Here is a 23,983-nt window from a genome sequence, read left to right as displayed (position 1 = left end):
GTGCGGTCTTGTTGGAGGAAGTATTACAGTAGGGCTTTGAGGTTTCAAAAGCCCATGTCATATCCAGTCCCCTCCTGCCCTTTGCCTCAACTGTGGATCAGGATATAACTCTCAGCTACTGCTCCATCACCTGCCTGCATGCCGCCATGCTCCCCAACATGGTAGTAATATATTAAACCTGTGCAACTGCACACAAACTCCCAATTAAATGTGTTCTTTTATAAGAGTTGCCTTGGTTGTGGTGTCTCTTCACATCAGTAGAACAGTGACTGAGAGAGTCTGCTGTCAGTCTACTCTCTACTTGGGGGCTCTAGGGATCCTCCTGCTTCAGCCTTCTTAGAAGTAGCAGTAGAGGCCCATGCCACATGCTCTGTCTGATAGTATTTTAATATGTTACATTAAATATATGCCATAAGGTTCCCTGTTTCCCTCCCCCTTTTCGGAGAAAGAGCTTCCTTGTGTAGTCCTGGCAGTTCTGAAACTTACTCTGTGGACTCAACTGGCTTTGAACTCAGAGATTCATCTTTATCTGCCTCCCAAGTGATGGGATTAAAGGTCTTGCCACCACCACCTGGCTACACAAGGGTTAAAATAGTACTTTTTTTTTTAATATTAAAGGCAGGTTTATTGGGAAGCTGTTCACTGGCCCCAAAAAGTGAGACCAGGGAAATCATCATGGGGATAAGGGAGCGAGGGGAAGAGAAAAAAAAAAAAGAAAGGGCATGCTTGCAGAGAGAGAGAGAGAGAGAGAGAGAGAGAGAGAGAGAGAGAGAGAGAGAGAGAGAATGTAAAATTCTTTTTTTAATATGTGTTGTGACCAAATAAAATCGCATCTGTAGCTTATTGGTAGTTGCTTATTTATACCAAGTTTAAATTAAAATGATATGTTTATTTTTAACTCATTTAGAAGCTAATTTATTAAAGTAACATTTTTTTAAAAGCAGGAATGCCATTCTATGTTAACTTCAATATCTATAATTTTAAATAAGAAAATAACACATTTATGCATGTATTTTGGTTTATTAACTCAAACATTGTACAAATGATTTGCTTTCACTTACAGTATTTTAAACAAGCTTCTTAGCTATGAAGAAATCTTTAAGGTGCTTCATTTGAAACGTTCCAACTGAGATAAAGATTAATATTTGTGCAAAAGCCCACCATAAAACATTTGTATTGGTATCTTCGCTGGTTATACGGAAATTTTCCTCACGGTCCTATTCAGAAAAGGAATAAAAAGTCTCAGTTTCTTAAAGTACTTTGTGTGTTATTTTTGAGGCAAAGTTTCCTGAATGTGTTCTTGGTATTTAATTTTATCCATTTGATATAACAGGTAGAATATGATTTTCTAAGATGCGATTTATTATTTAGCCAACTGTCAGACAGCAATTTAACAAAATACATTTATTTTACTTTGGTGTCCATTGCAGGAATTTGATCTATTACTTTATACAGTTTTTACCATCAAGGAAAATGGGATCTATGCCACACACTTGCTGTATTGAAATACTGCACCTCATCCTTATTTTTCAGATATAGGAACTGAGACTTGGTTATGGGAAATTAAGTGAGTAGACTTGTGTCCATGTCTGGCCAGCATCCAGTGAGCACAGTGACTCAGAAAACCTTTGGTGTCATAAGATTAAAACTGTGACACTGAATGCCCACATACTTGGGTCTCTACAAGTGTTTGGAACATGTCTGGAAGCATTCCTTGGATGAGCTCACATCCTTTGTTACTCGGTGAACACTTGGCTAGTAACTTTGGAGGATGAAGGGGTCAATGAGCCTCACTTTCCTTTTCTGAAGGAATTCATGGGCCATCAGAGCGAATGAAGAAAGGTTACTCTCTCCCTACTCCCTTCACACCCACACAGCTCTAGCTTAGAAAGACTGAGGGGCAGGCAGTTTGTTCTTTCCTTGGTTCAAAGGTTTTGCGTTGAGAAATGAACTTTTGACAAGAAGAGATAAACTAAGATGAAAAGACAGACTGACCCTTTGATACTCTTGTTCTTTGAGTATTTGCTCTACTTGTTCAATGAGATGTTGAAGCTTGAAGGTTACTTCATTAACTTTGTCCTTTGCTTGAACAATAGCTGCATCAAGATCATGTTCTCCAACTCGAATGTCTAAGTGGATCCGCTGTACAAACAGTAAAAAGGGAGAAACAAACCTTTGTATGGAAGTTTCTCTTTACATAGAGCTGAATTTTGTATACTGACATACAGAAGCTTTTCAGCTGTTCTTAACACATTTATAAAATAGTGAATCACCCCCGTACCATGTCATCGTTATTAGAATTCTATTATTTATTCGCACTTCAACTCTCACTTGTTTTCAAGCCTCAGTAATCACAGCTCTTTTAACCTTTCCCCACAACAATTATTTTTCAAACTATTTAATCAACTTCATGGTTCCTTTTGAATGCCTTCAATTTCTCCAGCTCCCTCTTTGGTTGTCGTACCAACATCTGTGCACATAACTTTGATAAGTTCCCAGTCAGTCTGTGGGTGATTGACTCAGTAAACCAATGCCATGCTTGAATAGTGATGTTGTGTTCAACAACAGGATACATAGGCATATACTCACCAGCTTACTCCCTCCAAATGACACAAACTGTGTAGAATTAGATTCTAAGCAAATGATGTGTTCACCAGATGAATGTGAAGTAAAATAGAATGTCCCTTGTGCACCATATAACTTGGATAATAATACCTAGGGTTAAGAGTGTCAACAGTTTATTATTCTCTATTTTTCATGTTTATTTTTAATAGGTGTATTAAAATTATAGACTTTTAAGGAAAAACAAAATGGTTAAGAAACATGAAATATACTCAGCCTTACAAGTAAAAAAATTCAAATTATAGCAAAACTTCCCTTGTTTATCCTGAGGTTTGTAAGGATTTTAAAATTCTTGGGTGGTATGGAGAAATAAATAGTCTCCAGACAGTGTTGGAAGGACTGAGCAACTAATCTGTTTTTGGTAGCAGTTAAGCAATGTGTGTTAAAACTTACAAAATATATAATCATTGACTCAGCAACCCTACCTATAGAAAAGCATTTTATTAACATGTAGAAGTTACAAAGTTACTCAGAAGATAATATTTACTGTGCTACTTGTGATAGCAATATTGTTACTTTTACATAAGGAAAATCAACTAAGGAACAGTATTTACCAGTAAAGGAAAGTAAAAAAACAAAAAACAAAAAACAACAGATATCTATACTAAAGATGTTCATGCACTAATGCAGGGTGTATGGCTGTCCCTTACTAGCCTAGGATGTCTTTAAACTCTTAATCTACCTACCTCTATCTCTGGAGTATTGGGATGACAGATGTACCACCATGTCTGACTCTTTATGCTAATTCATAGAAGCAATCTTAGATATTATTTTCATAAAAAACATTGTTTTTGAAAGTATATCTCTCTGTGTATGTGTGTGTGTGTGTTTGTGTGTGTGTGTGTTTGTGCTATCTATTATAACAAGCAAAATCTTAGCAAATCAAAAACCACAGTTCTTAGATAATTGAATTCACATGATAAACTTCTCCACAAAACTGGAGAGAAACACAGATGGGTACAAAGAATTACAACTCGCTAGAGCAAAAATGTACATGTAAAAAAAATCCATGAAATCTGGTACTAGGTTCCTTGTAGTATGTACTTCATATCTATATGTATACATCTATATCTCTATGTCACAATGAAAGGTTGAAATCATGCATGAAGAGAGTACAGTGTATATGCAAGGATATTAGAATTAAGGATATTAGAATTGCCAGATCAATAATTTTTATGCTAAAGGATTACCAGGCCAGGAATTTTTGTAAAATCTGTGCCAAAGAAGATAATGGGAAAAGTGGACAACCTGCAAGAAAATGTGAGTCATATGAATAGAGAAACACTAAGAAAATAAATGATGAGACAGAATACATTATAAAAAGAAATAAAGACTGTTTTTAGGTTATTTATTAGTGGTTGGCTATTGCTGCAAATAGATTCTTTGACTCTGAGAATAGACTGACTTCCAAAACCAAAAAACAAAAAGAAAATTAAATTAGACAGAATATCCAAGAACTGTGGAGGCAACTACAAAAACTTAGCATTCATACTGGTGGTATCAGCAAGAGATAAAGGAAAATAAGAAATATTTAAAGTAGCACAGACAAAAGCTGAAGCACATTTTGGAGAGTATTTTAAATAAAAATAAAAATTTCAAGTTAATGTCAGATAGATACCAGATATGGATGTAAAGAATTCAGGATATCAAATAAAAAAAAAGTTAATAAAAAAAAAAAAAGAATTCAGGATACACCATGCAGGGTTAATGCCAAAGCAAAACAGTCACAACAAAACTCCACCTATGTATATCATATTACATAGAAGGGGACTTTTACCTATAGAAGAGTAAAGATGCCTGACTGGAAACTATACAAGAGGAGAGTGGAGGTAATAGTTAGTGTGTCAGGAGGGAAGAACCCACTAATTTAGGTCTTTCAAAATTGTCCTTAAGAGCTGACCAGACAGGGATCCTGAAAAGGCTTGTTCCAGCATTGTAGGGAGTACCAGGACAGAGAAATAGGAGGGGGTTGATAGGAGAATGGGTGGAGGGAAGAGGGCTTAGGGAACTTATAGGGAGGGGGAACTGGGAAAGGGAAAATCATTTGGAATGTAAACATAGAATAGAGAACAAAAAAAGAGAGTTGACCAGAGTTACTGAATTGGAAAAACGAGAATTGGGAGAATGTGTCAGCAGAACTGCCTTCTCTGAAAAGTTAAGCGATGTTCTCCAATAAAAATGATAGTGACATAGACCAGAAGATAAAATCTGCATAAAGAAAAGTGAGTATTAGAGAATGGACCAGTGGAGGTAAAAGTAAAGTAGATTGTTCTTAATTTATTTAACATAATAGTTTGTCCAAATATTAGCAACAATTTACCTAATGATACTTATGTATAAGTGAGATTATATTAAATCAGGATAATTAGGAATTCTCAGCTTATAAGCATTTCCACATGATATGTAAAGTAACAAATTAATATTTGAAGTAGACTTTCATTATTCTTATTGCCAATTCTAGGGCAACTTGGGAAAAATGAAAAAAGTTCTCTTATTGCTCAGCTTCAGAAAGGAGAGGAAGGACTAGAGCTGGCTTCACTGTTAAGAGCACTAATGGCTGTTTCAGAGGATCCAGATTCCTTTCCCAGTACCCACAAAGTAGCTCACAACCATCTATAACTACAGTATCAAGGGATTTGATACCCTCTTCTTGCCTCCAAAGGCCTGATGCATACAAGCAGATAAAATACCCATGCTCATTAGTAAGCTAAAATTAAACAAGAGAGGGCTGACAATTGGTCAGAAAGCAGGGAATAAATGTGAGTGGAGTGCTCAGCCACAAATGGGGTGACCCTCCCCTCAAGACTTAGGGATCCTCAACCAAAGAGTGGATAAAGGAAATGTGGTGCATCTGCACAGTGGAGTACTAGTCAGCTGTTAGGAAAAATGACAGTATGGAATTTTTAGCCAAATGGTGGCACTAGAAAATCATCCTGAGGCAGGCAACTCAGACCTAGAAAGAGAAACATGGTAGATACTCACAAGTGGATATTAGCTGTTAAGTAAAGGATAATCATACTACAATCCACAGACCCAGAGAGGCTAAGTATCAAGGAGGGCTCAAGGGGGAGACACATGATCCCCCCTGGGAAGGGGAAATAGGAGTCTGAACTGGCCATCTTCTGTAACCATGTAAAGTGGTCCCCAGTGGTCAGACTGGGACCCCAACATAGTCACAAAATCTTTGACCCACACATATCCTGCCTGCAAGATGTGCTGGGGCAATGGTAGTTCAGATCTCAATGGGAACAGATTCAGAGATCCACACCCAGACATTAGGTGGAGCTTGGGGAACCCCATAGAAGAGTGGGAGGAAGGATTATAGGAGCCAGAAAGGTTGAGGACATCAGGAGACAAGGCACACAGAATCAACTAAGCAGAGTTCATAGGGTCTTACAGAAACTGAAATGGCAATCACAGAACCTGCCTGGATCTACATTAGGTTCTCTTCATACTCTGGTTGTTTAGCTTGGTTTTTTTTTTATTTTTGCTTATTTAATTTTTTGTGGGCTCCTAACAGTGGGAGTAGGGGTGTCTCTGACTCTTTTGCCTGTTTCCAGGACTGGTTCCTCTTACTGAGTTGTCTTTGCAGCCTTGATAAGAGGGTTAGGGCATAATCTTATTTCTGCTTGTTTGGCCATGGTTGGTTGATATCTCTGAGAGACATGGTCTTTTCTGAAGAGGTATAGAGTTGCAGCACATCTGGGGGAGAGGGGAGGTGGTGGTGAGGACTGAGGGGAGGCTGCAGTTGGGGTGTATTGTATGAAAGAGGAATAAGTAAAAAGAAAAAAGAAAAAAATTACCACTCACAAAATTCCCCAAACAAAAGTAAATGCCACCACCACCACCATCACCAGCCCCCCAGCCCCCAGGGACCATCATGGAAGAGGAGGTAGAAGTCAGGGATAAAAATAAGAAAATGATGTTGTCTTGATATGGTAGAACTGTTTATTCATGAACTCACAGCAGCTATGATTGCATACATAAGATCAGCATAATATCAAGCCAATTGACATTCTAGCATGGAGTGTGGCTATTAATGACTTTTGGGGTGAGTCAGTTTTCTTTATTGATGTGGATAATCCTAAACCCATGAGTTATGTGGGTAGCACAAATTGTATTCACTGGGTTATAAAAGAAAGCAGGAAGAGGGGGAGGGGGTGGGGAGATGGTGAGGGGAGGAAGAGGAAGAAAGGGAGAGGGAGAGAGAGGGAAAGAGAGGGGGAGAGAGAGGGAAGGAAAGAGAGGGAGACAGGGAGAGAGAGGGAGGGACAGGGAGAGGAAGAGGGAGGAAGAGGGAGAGAAAGGGAGGGAGGGAGGGAGGGAGGAAGGGAGAGAGAGAGAGAGAGAGAGGAGAGAGAGAGAGAGAGAGAGAGAGAGAGAGAGAGAGAGAGAGAGAATAATTTTTATTTCCTGTCAATAAAAAGCTTATGGCCAATGAGTTGAACCAGGAAATAGGAGTTAGGAACTCCAGCAGGGATGGAGAGATTTCTGGGAAATAGGGGCTCAAGAGAGATTCAAGGGAGATGCTGAGGAAGACATTGAGGAAGAAGCAGGAGGGACTGAAGGAGAGGAGGCTAGAATAAAGGGGAGATTAGGAAACACATAGCTGAATTCAGGGTAGAATCAGGGGAGACTCACCCCAGGAACCGTGAGGAGACAAAAACTTTTAAGAAACCCCTGCTGAGTAGAAAAACTGGTTCTCTAACCTAGCACAGCCCTAGAGACAAGCACTTTCCAAAGCAGTTTCCTAGTCAGGTGAGAGACTAAGAGAAAGCAAGGGGGTTTTATGCTGGCCTGACACGTGTGGCAGCCTGAGGAGTCACTTCACTTTGTGCATCCAAGAACTACTTCCTAGAGTGGGGGTGGGGGCGAGGGGTTGTAAGCTGGAGAGGTTATAGTAGAAGGTGGAAACACCTGGATAAGGAAGAGACAGGGGTAGGGAAAATGAGGTCTGAGCTAAACAGAGAAGAGGGACTGAAAGACAAGGGTTTTCAAGACAAGGGTTATACATTTTATAATGATTGTAACTCAATGAATCCTGTATCTAAATGTAAAATGTGAAGCTTTAGAACTCAGAAGAGTCAAGCTAAAATGCAGCTGGCCTCGTGTTCTCCTTAGCATTGTCAATTTGACACAGCCTAGAATCACCTTAGAAAGGAGTCTCAACTGAGCAATTGTGTTTTTATGGTTGGACTGTGGATATGTTTATGAGCGATTTTCTTTTTTTTTCAAAAATATATTTTGTCTTCATTTATTCTATTCTCATATATTACATCCTGTCAAAATTTCCCCTTCCTCCTCTCCTTCCAGCGCCTTCCCCACCACCTTTCTTAGATCTATTCTTCCTCCTCTTCCCTTCAGAGAGGGGCAGGCTTCTCAGGGACAGCAACCACACATGGCAGATCAAGTCACAATAAGACTAAGGCTGGATGAGGCAACCCAGTAGGAGAAAACAGTTTCTGAAAGCAGGCACAGGAGTCAGAGACAGCCACTGTTACCATTGTTAGGAGTCCTACAAGGAAACCAAACTGCTCAACCTTATCATACATGCAGAGGGCCTAGGTCAGACCCATACAGCCTCCCTGATTGTCAGTTGAGTGTCTGAACCCTATAATCCTTGGTTAGTTGATTCTGTGAGTTTTCTTGTAGTGTCCATAACCCATGAGGGATTTTCTTGATCACTAGTTTATGTAGGACTGCTCAGTTCATTATACATACCACACAAACCTCACCATACACATATGTATACAATTCTGTTTTTAAATGTCTTCAAGTTTTGATTTGATTGAAACATTAAAGAATCTTGCCATGTGCTGTATTTCTCTTAATATACCATTAAAAGGGAATGTTTGTCCAATAAACAGTCAAAAATGATATCTATCTACCATCTACCAATCATCTATCATCTATCTATCTATCTATCTATCTATCATCTACCTATCTATCATCTATCTATTAACATCTATCTATTTTTTATGGCAGATGTGTGAAGGTTAGAGGACAATTGGCTTGGCAGCCAATATGCTTTACCCACTGAGCTATCTCATAGGCCCATTTTCTGCATTTTGTCCATTTCTACTTAAAAGACTGAAACTTCTGATTGAGCTTTTACAACTAGAAATAGAGACAATGTAGAAGGGTATTTTACCTCATCATTGTATGTTGTAACAGTCACAAACATTCCTAAGCCAGGAGCAGATTCAAGGAAGTCTTGTCTACCTATGTCCCACTGCTGTATCTTGAATGTCCCTGTAACAAAATCCAAAACACTTATTAGAAGGCACAGAAAATACATAATTGCCACTAAGTTAAATTAATTTATTTCTTAATTTTTCTATATCAAAGTGAGACCTTCTATTAAAACAACAAACAAGCAAAAAACAGGGCTATGTGTTACAGGAGATATTAAAAAGTTAAAAGAAAAGTTTAAAGTTAAAACTGGCACATTCCCGCACCTGTACCTCTAACTCTCCATCCCAGTGGCCTGGCTGGCCATGCATTGGAGATTCGATTCACTGGCCCGGTGCTCCTAAAATGTCTCCTTCAAGCTCCCTAGGCTCCTACTGTCCAGTCGCTACCACACCATTCCTGCTTCAAATCCTTCACAGCCTTTCTGGAGCACCTCAGTCAAACTCATTCTTAGCCACTGTACCTTTCTCTCTTGAAATCAGAGGAGTCATGTGAAAAAAACACAATACAAACTTAATTCAGAAACAATGGTATCTCACTCTCTGGGCACAACAACTAAAACCTAATTTTGTAAGCCTTATTAAAATCTGATTCCTCTGGTGGCATATTTTTGCAGATCCTCCATGATACTAGGAAACTCTAGCAGCTACATGTCACCCCTCTGCTGTCCCAGCCCCAAAGGGAGTAACTCCCTCCTGCTTCCTCTCTTCCTCCATACAACCTGAAAGTCCTGCCTACTCACCCAGTGATTGGCCCCTTTATTCATTAGGGGATTGGTTCACAAGAATAGCACCACACCCATCCACAACAGCTATGGAAGTAGCTCACTCAGTAAAGTGCTTGCTGGTACAAATATGAAGACTTGGGTTTGCTCACTAGTACTCATGTTAAAAAAAAAACAGGTGTGGTAGTATATACTTATAATCCCAGTGCTTGGGTAGCAGAGACAGGAAGCTCACTGACCAAACAATATTTGAAAACAAAAAGCCAAACAAAATAAAACACATAGACAACTCCTAACTCCTAAGAAATAACTTAAGTCAAGATTGACCTCTGGCCTCCACATATTTGATCACACACACACACACACACACACACACACAGAGTTTATGAAACATTTCTATGCAGAATATAAGCTCTGTGCTAGTCAGTGTAGTATTCAGGTTTTGGACTTTAAAAACCCAATTATAATGCAGTCTATGAGAAAATAAGTTTGAGCAGTGTTCTTGGTAAATTAAGAAGTGAAAGATAGGTCATTCTGGCATGATTTAACAAAGGCTTGAATAGCTCAGATAAAGTGGATGTTAGAGCAAAAAAACGTACTAGGGATAAGAGACAGTAAAGGCCATAACCTTCATAAGTTCACCAAATGATAGTGCTTCTAAACACATGGGATAAAGAAAATAGAACCTAAATATGAACTAAGCAAATCTGTGTTATTGATGTTTCCACAGCTCTCTAAACAGCTCCTGTAACCGGACATAAAATCAACAGGAGCACAGAAGAACTGCAGCACCAACAGACCCTCCTACATGTGTGGACCACTGTGTGGTACAACAGCAGAACACATTATTTTTCAAGTACATTGGAACATTGGACAATTTAGGTAGTAAGGACAAAAAGTGACAAAGCACTTCTGCTGAGGCAGTTGAAGGCTCCTGGAAAAAGCAAACTCATTTATTGAATGAGGACATTAACTTTCCAAATAAATGACCACTAGAAATCTGCTGTGCGTTTGCCATTTTCAGAAACATCTGGTTCTTGCTGCATCTTTCCTGCTGAGGTTCTCCCAGTGTTTTGCTGTGCAAGGAGTCAGGATTTCCAATTTTTCTATCACCAAATCCTGCCCCCTTGAGACTTGCTAGGATGGTTAGAGTGCCACTGTTCTGTCAGTGGCCACAACTTATTTTTGTAGAACTTTTAAATTATATTTATAGATGCCTTCATTTAAATACCCCTTGTTATGCCCTAAGAAAAAATTTCTGGCATCTTAATCAATTTGTGTATTTTCAAGCTTGTGAGAATTTTGTTTCCATGAATTACATCCTCAATATGAAGAAGAGGAAGTCTTGGTCAAGTGAGATCCTTATTTATAAGAAACTCCAGTCAAGACTGCATTGCTTTATGAAGCACATTTGACTCCCTATTACAACCATAATGTTATAATAGTTGTAAGCCTAGAAATTCTGAATATATGTTATGTTTACTAGATGAAAGCCCAAGTTATTATTACTGTCAATTTGTAGCTTTGAGAACTTTTATTTATTTTTTAATATATATTTTTATTTTGTATATTCTTTGTTTATAATCCAAAAGCTTTCCTCTTTCCCAGTTCCCCCCTCCCCATATATCCCATAAGTCCTCTTCTCTCCATCCATTCTCCTATCTTTCCCCCTCCCTTTTCTCTGTCCTGGTACTCCCCTACAATGCTGGATCAAGCCTTTCCAGGATTAGGGCTCTCTTCTTCCTTCTTCATGGGAATCATTTGATATGCTAATTGTATCTTCAGTATTCAGAGCTTCAGGGCTAATTAATATCCACTTATCAATGATTGCATTCCATGTGTATTCTTTTGTGATTGCGTTACCTCGCTTAGGATGATATTTTCCAGTCCCATCCATTTGCCTAAAAAATTCATGAATTTATTGTTTTTAATTGCTGAATAGTACTCCATTGTGTATATATACACCACATTTTCTGTATCCATTCCTCCATTGAGGGATATCTGGGTTCTTTCCAGCTTCTGGCTATTATAAATAAGGCTGCTATGAACATGGAACTGTTCTTGTCAGTATGTTCGTTTTTGTGAATGCTTTTTCGTAAGAAAATTTGCATTCATCTGCATCCTTTGAGGTTCTAGAGAGCAAGTGACATTTTATTCCTCTTTTAAAAATAATTTTTAGGCCTAAAGATATCATAATAAGCCTAGAATAGTGTTTAGCTATTTGGTTGAGGTTCACTAATGCTTAAGCTAAATGTGGGATTTTGAATTGACGAACTCCAGTGTGATCCTCATTTTAAAATCTCAGTATTCCAGTGATATTGCATTACCAGAGATGGAGGGTAATTCCTGCTTGCCTTTGTCCAGATTCCTCTAGCCCTAAGTACAAGCCACTCCCCTTCATGCCTCAGGAAAGCAGGAAAAAAACAACACAAAACAAAAACGAAGGGAGATGTCATGTCCAGTGTGGCCAGCAGATGTCAGAAGGGAAGCATTAGTTACATGGGAGGAGTGAACTTGGGAAAGGGGTCAGTGCAGACTGAGGGAACAACTCCTGGGACAGAGGTCTCCACACACTTTCACCTGCGGAACAAGTGGCTTTGCCACCATGCTCACAGCTTGCCAAGAGCTTCAAAACACGTGGAGTAAAAGAAACACTTTTTCATAGCTCTTAATTTTGTCTGTGCATTTACCTATCTTCTTTTATGATTATTGAATGTTGCTGTGAACAATGGCACCTAAAGTTCTGTGTAGGGAGCACCCTCTTTCAGTTCTCTGGGTTATAAACTTAGGGGTGGAATTTCTGGGTCATATGTCAGCAGCATCCCATGTTGTTATGCTCCCCCAAGAATTCAGGATGGGTGTTAGTAGATCTGAATTTGCTTCTCAGTATCTCCCCTTCTCTCTGGGAGCCTTTAATCAGCAAATCACTGATATTTGAATCCTGGAATCAGGCTCCAGGGCACTGCTGGGAGCAGCGAGAGCTCCAACAGAGCCGAGAATGAGGTCTTTCCTACTGGAGTTTGAGCAATATTCCTTTAATATACCACTTTTCTCTTGTTTCATGGTCTGTAATAAGACTTGTACTTAAAAGCCATGTTGTACTTATGCAGAGGGGTAGGATACTCTCAGGACCCCTTTCAAAGGAAGGAAATATTCGTGTGTTCTCCATGCCCAGCAGTATTTTTTCACTAGTCTGTTTTTAGGAATGATCACTAGATTTCCCAACAAGTCTTCTTGTCTCCAAGTCTTTCCTTGTTACAAGGGACTAGGTGCCTCATTTTTTAGAAAGTGAAAGTAAGGATGAAGCTGGGTGGTGGTGGTGCACACCTGTAATCCCAGCACTCTGGGAGGCAGAGGCAGGCAGATTTCTGAGTTCGAGGCCAACCTGGTCTACAGAGTGAGTTCCAGGACAGCCAGGGCTATACAGAGAAACCCTTTCTTGAAAAAACCAAATCAAAAAAAAAGAAAGAAAGAAAGAAAGAAAGGAAGCATGAAAAGAAAACAGAGGCTAGAGAGAAGGCTCAGTGGTTAAGAGCTCTTGCTTGGTTTTCCAGAGCACTGGAGTTCACTTCCCGGCATCTATATCAGGTGGCTTACAACTGCCTGTAACTGCAGCTCCTCATGATCTGATACCTTCTTCTGGCCACAGCAGGGAAACATAGCTATGCACATACACTGCTCCCTCAAGCATACACAGAGCATCAAAAACAAAAAAGAAGAAAACACTTTTCATTTTAAAAAAGAAAAAGAAATGAGAAAAGTTACCCAAGGCTCACCTTGGCTAGAGGAATACCCTGGCCTCCATATGTATCATTGAAGATGTCTTCAGTTTCTTTCCACACAGAACTATCTCTAGTTTATTGTTAAGGAACACTGTTAGGTAAAACTATGGGAAACAACTTTGAATACACAGAATGTATCATAGGAGTTTCCAGGCAAGGCTTTCTTATGCTGGGCTTCCTGGAGTTCCTTTAGTTGTCAAGTTCCGTATTGTCCCTCTCTCTACTTCCAGCACAGGCTTGTGCCCCTCAAATGTCTTTCCATTCCTTAAGGGATCAGAGCTGAAGGCATTCCTGCTTCTCCATCACACTTAGAGCAGCAGTTCAGAAGCCATGTTTGTAACATTAGAGACAAAGTTCAGGAAGTGGGAGCCGACCTTGACAAAACACCTGCAGCAAGTCAGGGACATACCAGGTGCTTTTCTGCCCAGGGACTCTTTGTCCCCTGATAACTGAAATGGCTCAGGGTCACCAGCTATTAGACAGTCACAGTGACTTTAAAGTATTTTCTCTATCTGTAAAGTGGTAGATTTTGTAGTTCCTTTGTGGTCCATGTTTAGCCTCAATGAGAAAAACATCCTTTGATGACTGGCTCAGAGAGGTTTCACAGATTCCAGGTCATTTAGATGTTCATTTGCATTTTACTATTAACTTCAACATTAAGATGGGAGTATATTTTTTAATTATCACTTCTTTCTATGGTGTGTTTGATATTGCTTTTGTGCTCATTTATACACTATCAAAGCTGAGGATTATCACTGGCTCTGTAGGATTTTCCGTTCTGGAGCAAGGATGTGAGAACACAGAGTCCTTGTTGTTGCCAGAACATAGGCTTATCTGACTGAGTCCAGTGAACTATCCTTGGTGTGTTCACATAGCAAATGGAACTCAAGCCAGATTTGGCTTTGAACAGAATTTAAAGGAGCTCAGAACATTTCATAATGAAAAATAAAGTCTTATCAATAAGGCGATTTAAAAAAAAGTGTTAATAATTCTATTAGAACATTACTGGAATATCCATAAATGCAGTGGAGATTAAAGAGAAGACTCTGGTGTTGGGCCCTTAGCACTTGGATTGTGGTGCCTGGATGTGGCTTCCAACTTCACACTCCTCTGAGTACACTGAGATCTTTTAGTTTCATTAGTTCCCACAGCTCTTTTCATAGTGCATCTATTACTTTTCTCTTTCCATGTGGGGCTTTGGATATAAGAATGTTCACCTGCCTGGCTTCTCCATGCCTCTCACAGTCTTTTCTGGTCTTTACCTTTCTTTTGAGGCCTCTTCTAGTTTAGTAACCCAGTCTCCTTCACTTATTCCTTCTCCTCCTGCTCTATTGAATCTGTTCTGTGAGTTCCTAGTTTCAGATCTTGTAGTTTCTGATTCTTGTGTGTGCATTTGTGTATGTGTATTTTTAAAATATTTCCATAGTAAAAAATCCCCGTTCTTTTCATGTGTTTCCATATTTTCTTTCAAAAACTAAAATTATTTAAGTTCTGTAGAGAGCCTTATTGAGGTGCCAAGCCACCTGGCAGGAAATATATCGACCACTGTGAAATTCCTCTCCCAGCCTTTGAGTGGGAACTCCTGTGCCAGCCATAATCCCCTCTGCCTAGGGTGGAGTGCTCAGACAAAGGTGAAGCCTATTCTTCAAGGACCTGCAGTTTCCTGAAAAATACTAGCCACCTGTGGAGCAACTGAACTGATTCTGCTGAGAAGCTTCCAGACCTTTCCCCCTGCCTATATATATTGGGAGTTCTTCATTAAACTTTGAGACCTTGAATAGCAGGTGTTATCTTGGTCTCTATCACTTTTTTGCAGCCTTCCCATACATCCCCAGATCCCTTCCAGGTAACCCCTTTTGATGTAACTGTGGGCAGTTACATGTTGTTTCCCAATCATGTGGCCGGACATGGGAAGGTTTCCTGAGGTGACCCTGTCTTGGCAAAGCTTCACAGTAAACAGAAAAAGATGGTATCCTGCACGATGAGCAACTACAGGAGTTAAATACTAGCACTAGTCTAAGATTTCACCTTTTTAAGCTTTTGTTGTAGGTGCAGAAGGATACAGGATTAGTAGGACATTGTTGACCCAGCGCTGAACTCACTTAGGGGTTGACAGTGGAAAATGGGATAGGAACTTTATAGGCGTTTGTCCGCAGCCTTCAAGAGCTGCTTCAGGTGAAAGGAGAAGGGCTTGAAAAACAATGGTTAGAAGGTTTTATAGACCAGATAGATCATTGTTGCCCATGGTTCCCTTATAAAAATGTTATTGATGAAGAAAACTCACAGGCATCAGATAGCACACAGAGAGAACTTGAGGAATCTCAAGAAGGATGCCTGCCAACAAGGACTTTCTCAGAAAAGGGTCCTCTCAACCCTAAATTAGAAAGATATAGAGATACTACTGATGAGCTAATATTAGAGGAGAAAGCTCATTCAGACCAAGGAGCTGGCAAGTATTATGGTGATTGGCCTCCTAGTGCACCTTCTGCTCCACTTATAGTCTTTACTGTACAAGATGATACTCAGATGGATGTACAACTACATAAATTGGAGTTTGAAATTAAGTTGCAGAAATTGACTAATGAGCTACAGGAGATTAAAAAGGGTATTAAGTGTAGGAAGGAGCAATGATCCTGAGGTGCACCAATCACTTCTGGAAAGAGCTGTGGGTCAGGCTCAAAGGGAAGGACAGGATATATCTGTCCTGCTGGCTTTACCTGTCATTGAGATCATAGACCAGCACAATAGAGTTAGACATCACAAGACCTTGGAGTTCAAAGTGATAAAAGAATTAAAAACATCTGTGGCACAGTCGAAAGCTGCTAATTTACAACTGAATTAGATACCTTGGGATATCTGCAGACAAGTTAATTTTGTTTTGCTTCTAACTCTTTACCTTATATTTTAAGCAGATTGGTTGTCTCCACTCAGGCTCTCCTGGATTGAAAACTGGCATGTCTGTTAAAGGCACTTGCAGGGTGTTTGGCAATAAATCGACTGACATCAAAACCCTATACAAGTGGACCTCTTACGAGAGCTGCATAGAACTCAGATCTATGTGTGTTTGCTTATGAGCATACATGGGCACCAGTGGGAGGTGCGAGGCAAAGCACCGCAAGGGAGGACCATGTTTTCTGCCTCTGAGTCCCCTGTGAAGCTGGATACATAGAGGTTGGTGTTTGTGTTCCTTAGACTAACAAATGACAAGGAAGCCTAAGCCCTCTCCACCATAAAAAGACACCATAACGTATTTAGGAGGACCAGGTCACTACTCCCTCCCACCCCCGTGGTTAATGCCCACTGTCCTTTGATGGATGATTGTTCACTTGGTTATGTTCTCATCTTAAAACTAATAAAAAGGGAGGAGATGTAGAGAGCTTTACTGAGATGCCAAGCTACCTGGCAGGAACTTTATTGACCAATGTGAAGTTCCTCTACCAGTCTTTGAGTGGAAACTCCTGGGTCAACCATGTGGAGCAACTGAACTGATTCTGTTGAGAAGCTTCCAGACCCCCCCCCCCCCCACCGCCTATATATATTGGGAGTTCTTCATTAAACTTTGAGACCTTGAATAGCAGGTGTTATCTTGGTCTCCATCTCTTTTTTGCTGCCTTCCCATACATCCCCAATTTCCCTTCCAGGTAACCTGTTCGATGTAACTGCGGGCAGTTACAAAGTTCCTTCTGAATTGTCTCTGGATGTCTTTCTATTGCTTGTCTTTGGGGTTTTAGTAATTTAATATTTTTCAAACATGGCACCTGACACATTTCAAAATTTTCTATAGTGAAAGTTGAGTTTAAGAAACCGAACTTAGGTGACTGGGGAGATGACTCAGTGGTTAAGAGCACTGACTGCATTGATGGATTTCTGTATATTGAACCATCCCTGCATCCCTGGGATGAAGCCTACTTGATCATGGTGGATGATCATTTTGATGTGTTCTTGAATTTGTTTGGCAAGAATTTTATTCAGTATTTTTACATCGATATTCATAAGGGAAATTGGCCTGAAGTTCTCTTTCTTTGTTGGATCTATGTGTGGTTTGGGTATCAGTGTAATTGTGGCTTCGTAGAAGGAGTTGGGTAGTGTTCCTTCTGTTTCTATTTTGTGGAATAGTTTGAAGAGTATTGGTGTTAGGTCTTCTTTGAAGGTCTGATAGAATTCTGCACTGAAGCCATCTGGTCCCGTGCTTTATTTGGTTGGGAGACTTTCTGTGACCCCTTTTATTTCTTTAGGGGTTATGGGCCTGTTTAGATGATCTATTTGATCCTGATTTAATTTTGGTGTTTGATATCTGTCTAGGAAACTGTCCATTTCCTCCAGATTCTCCAGTTGTGTTGAGTATAGGCTTTTGTAGTAAGATCTGATGATTTTTTGAATTTCCTCAGTTTCTGTTGTTATATCTCCCTTTTCATTTATAACTTTGTTAATCTGGATACTGTCTCTGTGCCCTTTGGTTAGTTTGGCTAAGGGTTTATCTATCTTGTTGATTTTCTCAAAGAACCAGCTCCTGGTTTTGTTGATTCTTTGTATGGTTCTCTTTGTATCTACTTGATTGATTTCAGCCCTGAGTTTGATGATTTCCTGCCTTCTACTTCTCCTGGTTCAATATAAGGAAATCCATCAGTGTAATCCACTACATAAACAAACTCAAAGAAAAAAAAACATATAATCATTTCATTAGATGCTGAAAAAGCAATTGACAAAATTCAGCATCCTTTCATGCTAAAAGTCTTGGAAAGAACAGGAATTCAAGGCCCATACCTAAACATAGTTAAAGCAATATACAGCAAACAGGTATCCAACATCAAACTAAATGGAGAGAAACTTGAAGCAATCCCACTAAAATCAGGTACTAGACAAGGCTGCCCTCTCTCTCCATATCTTTTCAATATAGTACTTGAAGTTCCAGCTAGAGCAATTAGATAACATAAGGAGGTCAAAGGGATACAAATTGGAAAGAAAGAGGTCAAATTATCTATATTTGCATATGATATGATAGATTAATTGATCCAAAAAACTCCACAAGAGAACTCCTACAGCTGATAAACAACTTCAGCAAAGTTGCTGGTTATAAAATCAACTCAAGCAAATCAGTTGCCTTCCTATATTCAAAGGATAAGCAGGCTGAGAAAGAAGTTAGGGAAATGACACCCTTCACAATAGCCATAATATAAAGTATCTTGGTGTGACTCTAACCAAACAAATGAAAGATCTGAATGACAAGAACTTCAGGTCTCTGAAAAAGGAAATCGAAGAAGACCTCAGAAAATGGAAAAATCTGCCATGCTCGTGGATTGGCAAGATTAATATAGTAAAAATGGTCATCTTGCCAAAAGCAATCTACAGATTCAATGCAATCCCCATCAAAATCCCAACTCAGTTCTTCACAGAGTTAGAAAGAGCAATTCTCAAATTCATCTGGAATAACAAAAAACCCAGGATAGCTAAAACTATTCTCACCAGTAAAAGAACTTCTGGGGGAAATCAGTATCCCAGACCTCAATCAGTACTACAGAGCGATTGTGTTAAAAACTGCATGGTATTGGCACAGTGACAGGCAAGTGGACCATTGGAATAGAATTGAAGACCCAGAAATGAATCCACACACCTATGGTCACTTGATCTTCGACAAAGGAGCAGAAAATATCCAGTGGAAAAAAGATAGCCTTTTCAACAAATGGTGCTTGTTCAACTGGAGGTCAGCATGCAGAAGAATGCAAATTGATCCATTTTTATCTCCTTGTACTAAGCTCAACTCCAAGTGGATCAAGGACCTCCATGTAAAACCAGATACACTGAAACTAATAGAAAAGAAACTGGGGAAAACCCTTGAGGACATGGGCACAGGAGGAAAGTTCCTGACCAGAAAACCAATAGCTTATGCTCTAAGATCAAGAATTGACAAATGAGATCTCATGAAATTACAAAGTTTCTGTAAGGCAAACGGCGCTGTCAAAAGGACAAATCAGCAATCAACAAATTGGGAAAAGATCTTCACCCATCCTATATCTGACAGAGGGCTAATATCCAATGTATACAAAGAACTAAAGAAGTTAGACCCAAGGGAACCAAATAACCCTATTAAAAATGGGGTACAGAGCTAAACAAAGAATTTTTACCTGAAGAAATTCGGATGGCTGAGAAGTACCTTAAGAAATGTTCAACATCATTAGTCATTAGGGAAATGCAAATCAAAACAACCCTGAGATTTCACCTCACACCAGTCAGAATGGCTAAGCTTAAAAACTCAGGAGATGGGCTGGAGAGATGGCTCAGCCGTTAAAGGCTTGGCTCACAACCATGAAATATAAAAACTCAGGAGACATCAGGTATTGGCGAGGATATGGAGAAAGGGGAACACTCCTCCACTGCTGGTGGGATTGTAAAATGGTACAACCACTATGGAAATCAGTCTGGCGGTTTCTCAGAAAACTGGACATGACACTTCTGGAGAACCCTGCTATACCTTTCCTGGGCATATACCCTAAGGATTCCCCGGCATGCAATAAGGACACATGCTCCATTATGTTCATAGTAGCCTTATTTATAATAGCCAGAAGCTGGAAAGAACCCAGATGTCCCTCAATGGGGAATGGATACAGAAACTGTGGTACATTTACCCAATGGATACTACATAGCAATTAAAAACGATGAATTTATGAAATTTTTAGGCAAATGGTTGGAACTGGAAAATATCATCCTACGTGAGGTAACCCAATCACAAAAGAATACACATGGAATGCAATCTCTGATAAGTGGATATTAATTAGCCCAGAAGCTCTGAATACCCAAGGCACAATTAGCATAACAAATGACTTCCATGAAGAAGTAAGGAGAGGGTCCTGATCCTGAAAAGGCTTGATCTAGCATTGTAGGGGAGTACCAGGACAGAGAAAAAGGAGGGAGGTGATTGGAGAATGGGTGGAGAGAAGGTTTATGGGACATATGGGGAGGGGGAAACTGGGAAAGGGGAAATCATTTGGAATGTAAACAAAGAATATAGAAAAAAAAAGAGCACTGACTGCTCTTTCAGAGGTCCTGAGTTCAATTCCCAGCAGCCACATGGCTCACAACCATCTGTAATGGGATCAGATGTTCTCTTCTTGTGTGTCTGAAGATAGCGACAGTGTACTCACAGATATAAAATAAATAAATCTTAAAGTAAACACTTAAAATATAGAGACTGAAGTTAGTCTGCATAGTTTCCTGGAATGATACCTGCAGGGACCATAGTTTGAAAGTTCAGGAATTACCAGGAAAATCATCATATGTACTTAGGATTTACCCAGGTATCCTGGTACTCACTTCGGACACACTGCACAGACCTGGTGTTTCCTCTCTGTTAGGCCATATCCTTATAATCCAAGGAAATATGTTCTGTTTTATCTGCATTGTTTTTACAAGCACAGAAACAGAGGCAGAGTTAGAGGGCTCAGTGGGAGGTATCAGGGCTCAGATATGGATTCAGGATGTTTTTCAAACACTCCAGCCTTAAAAGCAACTTCTTCCCTCAGTCACTGACTGCATGGAGGCCTGCAGTACTACTCAGTTTCTTTTTATTTATTATATGTAAGTACACTGTAGTTGTTTTCAGATACTCCAGAAGAAGGAGGCAGATTTTGTTATGAATGGTTGTGATCTACCATGTGGTTTCTGGGATTTGAACTCAGGACCTCTGGAAAAGCAGTTAGTGTTCTTTACCGCTGAGCCATCTCTCCAGCCCCTACTACTCAGTTTCTTACTATACTACATATAGATTCTATAATGTACCTTTCCATTTTGCTTGCTGCAAGCTCTGCCTTACATGATTGTTGAATTTATTTTAAATTTTCAAAACAGATTATTCTTGAAATTAGAGCACTGAATAATGGTCAAGATCAATTGAAATGATTCAATATTAATCAATAAAAGACATAATCAGTATTTGATGAATCATGTTACATTTAGCTTTTCCTTTCTCATATTATAAATTAGAAAATTTGATATTGATTCTGACTTACATGTTAGGACTTTGAATATGATTGTGAAACTACTGAGTGCTTACTTCTTTCTCAGAAGATGAGTGAAAGTCACCTATGTAGCAATGTGTTTGTAACTGGGAGCATAAGGAAATCACTGTGGTGATAGTGTGGTCAGCATAGTCCGGCTCTGAAAGGTAGGACCCCCCTCCCATAGTTTCATTGAGCTCAGGAGCTTTGAAGCATTTAGACTCAGGCTGTGTGTCCTGATTTACTAGAGTTGTCAGAAATTCTCACATATGTTCTGTGTATTTAATCATAATTAATTTGCTAAGTGACCTCAGAGGTTTTTCTACTGGAGAAAATGACAGCCCTAAAACAAATCAAGGTTATATTGAGGTGTCAGACATAGGCTTCTCGTTTTATAAATTATAAATTTCACCCTGAAGGAAATTTTCATGTAAGTTTTACTTAACTTAAAAAATATCAGAGAAAAAACTATTTACCATTATAATCACTGATGAACAATACAGATCTCTGAAGATTAGCATTACAGCATAAAACGACATTGTTTCTCAACATTGTCAGAAGAAAAAATCTGTCTTACCTGTTATCAATGTGTCACTTGGAATATCTTCAATTATACATTTTTCTTCTCGCTCTCCAGCATGGAAATAAAAAGCAGCCGAAAATGAAAAGCTAAAACCTAAAAGAATTGTCTGAATTTGCATTTCTATAGCACTAACTACTCCAAGATCCTTTCTTTGAAATGGAGCAGTTACAAGTGACTGTTTATTAGGTGTTTGCACTTTACTGTAATTGTCTAAAATTGATTTTTGTGAGAAGTGACATTTGGTGCCTACACCCAGGCAGATAAGTGCCACACACTCCAATGAACCAGATTAAAAAAAAAAAAAACACTTTTATTTTGGGGTGTTTCTTGAGATAATGTCAGAGTTCCTTTAGATATTCTTGTTTTAAAGCTGTTGTAATAGAGTGATAGTTACTGTCAGGGCAGTCAGTTAAAGGAAACAATGCAGTGTATCCTCTTAAAATTTTTTCCCTCATCCAAGGCTCAGGGAAAAGCAAAGTAGATAGTGGAAAAGATCTTGAGAATCAAAGGAAGATGAAACTGGCTGTGAGCATAAATCCTGTAGAAAGAGAATAGGTAGACCAGGAGGTCTTACCAATATGGCCCACAAAATATGATCTGAAGCAGGGTCACTGCACTGTGCATGCCATCACGGAAGGGAGAAAGCTCACAAAGATTGTAGCCTACATGACATTTACAGGAAGAGGTAAATCTGGGTATGGAAGAGGTTGTCACAGCCAGGAAAGGGAACAAATATTGGCCATGTAGTACCAAATAATGAGCCACCAGAGCATAAATACATGTACTTTTACATGGTCTCTACAAATATTTATATGTATATACATATTTATATCCCAAAATGTATGTGTATACACAAATACATATATGCATTCAGTAAGCATTAATGAAATAAGAGGCCATGTATAGGAGTATAGAGGAGTATAGGTAGGGGGTACAAGTGGTGTTTTGGAGACAGGAAATATAAAGAAAAAAATTAAATTATACCATCAAAAATAAACCACAAAATAACAGTTAAAAAATAAAAGCCAAGAACAAAACTTTGAGAGAAAATGATACTGACCTTCAACCACCGATGTTCAGAAATAATGTGTATTTGTATGTGTGTCTTTGGTGTGTACTACTAAGCCAAATAATTCTTTGTTATTCCTACTTTGATAACATTTAGGAGATCCTTCATCTAGAGTGATTTATATATTCACAGACTTCACTGACCTTATTGTCATAATGGTCTTGTGTGTGACATTTTCTCACTACCAATTTTTCTCCCTGAATAAAACACATTCATTTCATAATGATAGGGTATGTTTTCATATAAAGTGCAAGAGTTTTATACAGCATGCACAGTCTGAATCCCATTGTCCTTTTCATATGCTGTATGCATTTTAGTATGTTATCTGATATTCTGAATATTTTCATAGTACATTATAAAGTTATTGTAAAATCTCGGGCTTCTGTGATGACCATCAACAATATGTAATGCTGTAACCATGTTACATACTCTATTAATATTCAATCTTGTTTCTCTTTTCGAATCAGTGCCTTCTATTACATCAGTAATCTATGATATTCCAAATCTCAACCAAGGCAATTTACCATTTTTCTGATGTCTTAGATTCTGTTGCTATAACAAAGCACCATGGTCAAAGGAACCATGTGAGAAAAGACTGATTTCCTTATGTCCCTTTGTCACAGTTAATTGAATGAAGTCAAGAGAAGAACTGGGACGCAGACATTCAATGAGAGCACATGGAATAATGCTGATTACTGGCTTCATGTCCATGCTGTCTACAGTCCTATTTCTTATAACTCACAGAACAATAAGCCTATAGGCAGCACTGTCAGAAGCAGTAGGGTCATCTTATATTAAATAATTAGAAACATGGCTTTCACACAAACATACAGGTTAAAATGATGGCAGCCATTCGTCAACTGAGATTCCCTATTCTCAATGTTTAGGTTTGTTTACACATTAATGAGACCATTTTCCACTAAAACTTAATAATTTACATCACATTAGGCAGTGCTGTGCTGCCCTACATTGTAAGTACTAACTTTGTATATTACTTAAAATTTTTTATTAAATTGTATA

The 23,983-nt window shown here is 39.0% G+C and overlaps 1 protein-coding gene across 2 annotated transcripts; it reads right to left on the bottom strand.

Annotated features, from left to right (window-relative positions):
- Positions 1 to 1,000: 1,000 nt before the first annotated feature.
- On the bottom strand, positions 1,001 to 22,077 carry LOC127696508 (transmembrane emp24 domain-containing protein 11). Of its 2 annotated transcripts, XM_052199310.1 has the most exons (5): positions 21,889 to 22,076; positions 8,774 to 8,874; positions 2,590 to 2,715; positions 1,996 to 2,142; positions 1,001 to 1,217 (listed from the first exon to the last, which is right to left on the bottom strand). In XM_052199310.1, exons 1-5 carry the CDS (start codon positions 22,010 to 22,012, stop codon positions 1,068 to 1,070), a joined length of 648 nt encoding a protein of 215 aa, XP_052055270.1. In that variant the 5' UTR covers positions 22,013 to 22,076; the 3' UTR covers positions 1,001 to 1,067. The 2 variants fall into 2 exon arrangements, with proteins under 2 accessions (XP_052055270.1, XP_052055271.1); XM_052199311.1 differs by lacking the exon at positions 2,590 to 2,715 and having other exon boundaries at positions 21,889 to 22,077.
- Between the last annotated feature and the right edge of the window lie 1,906 nt (positions 22,078 to 23,983).

The sequence above is a fragment of the Apodemus sylvaticus genome, chromosome 11 (genome assembly GCF_947179515.1).
Source record: "Apodemus sylvaticus chromosome 11, mApoSyl1.1, whole genome shotgun sequence".
Lineage (NCBI taxonomy): Eukaryota > Metazoa > Chordata > Mammalia > Rodentia > Muridae > Apodemus > Apodemus sylvaticus.
Note: the sequence above shows the minus strand (reverse complement) of the source record. Positions and strands in the feature narration are given on the sequence as shown.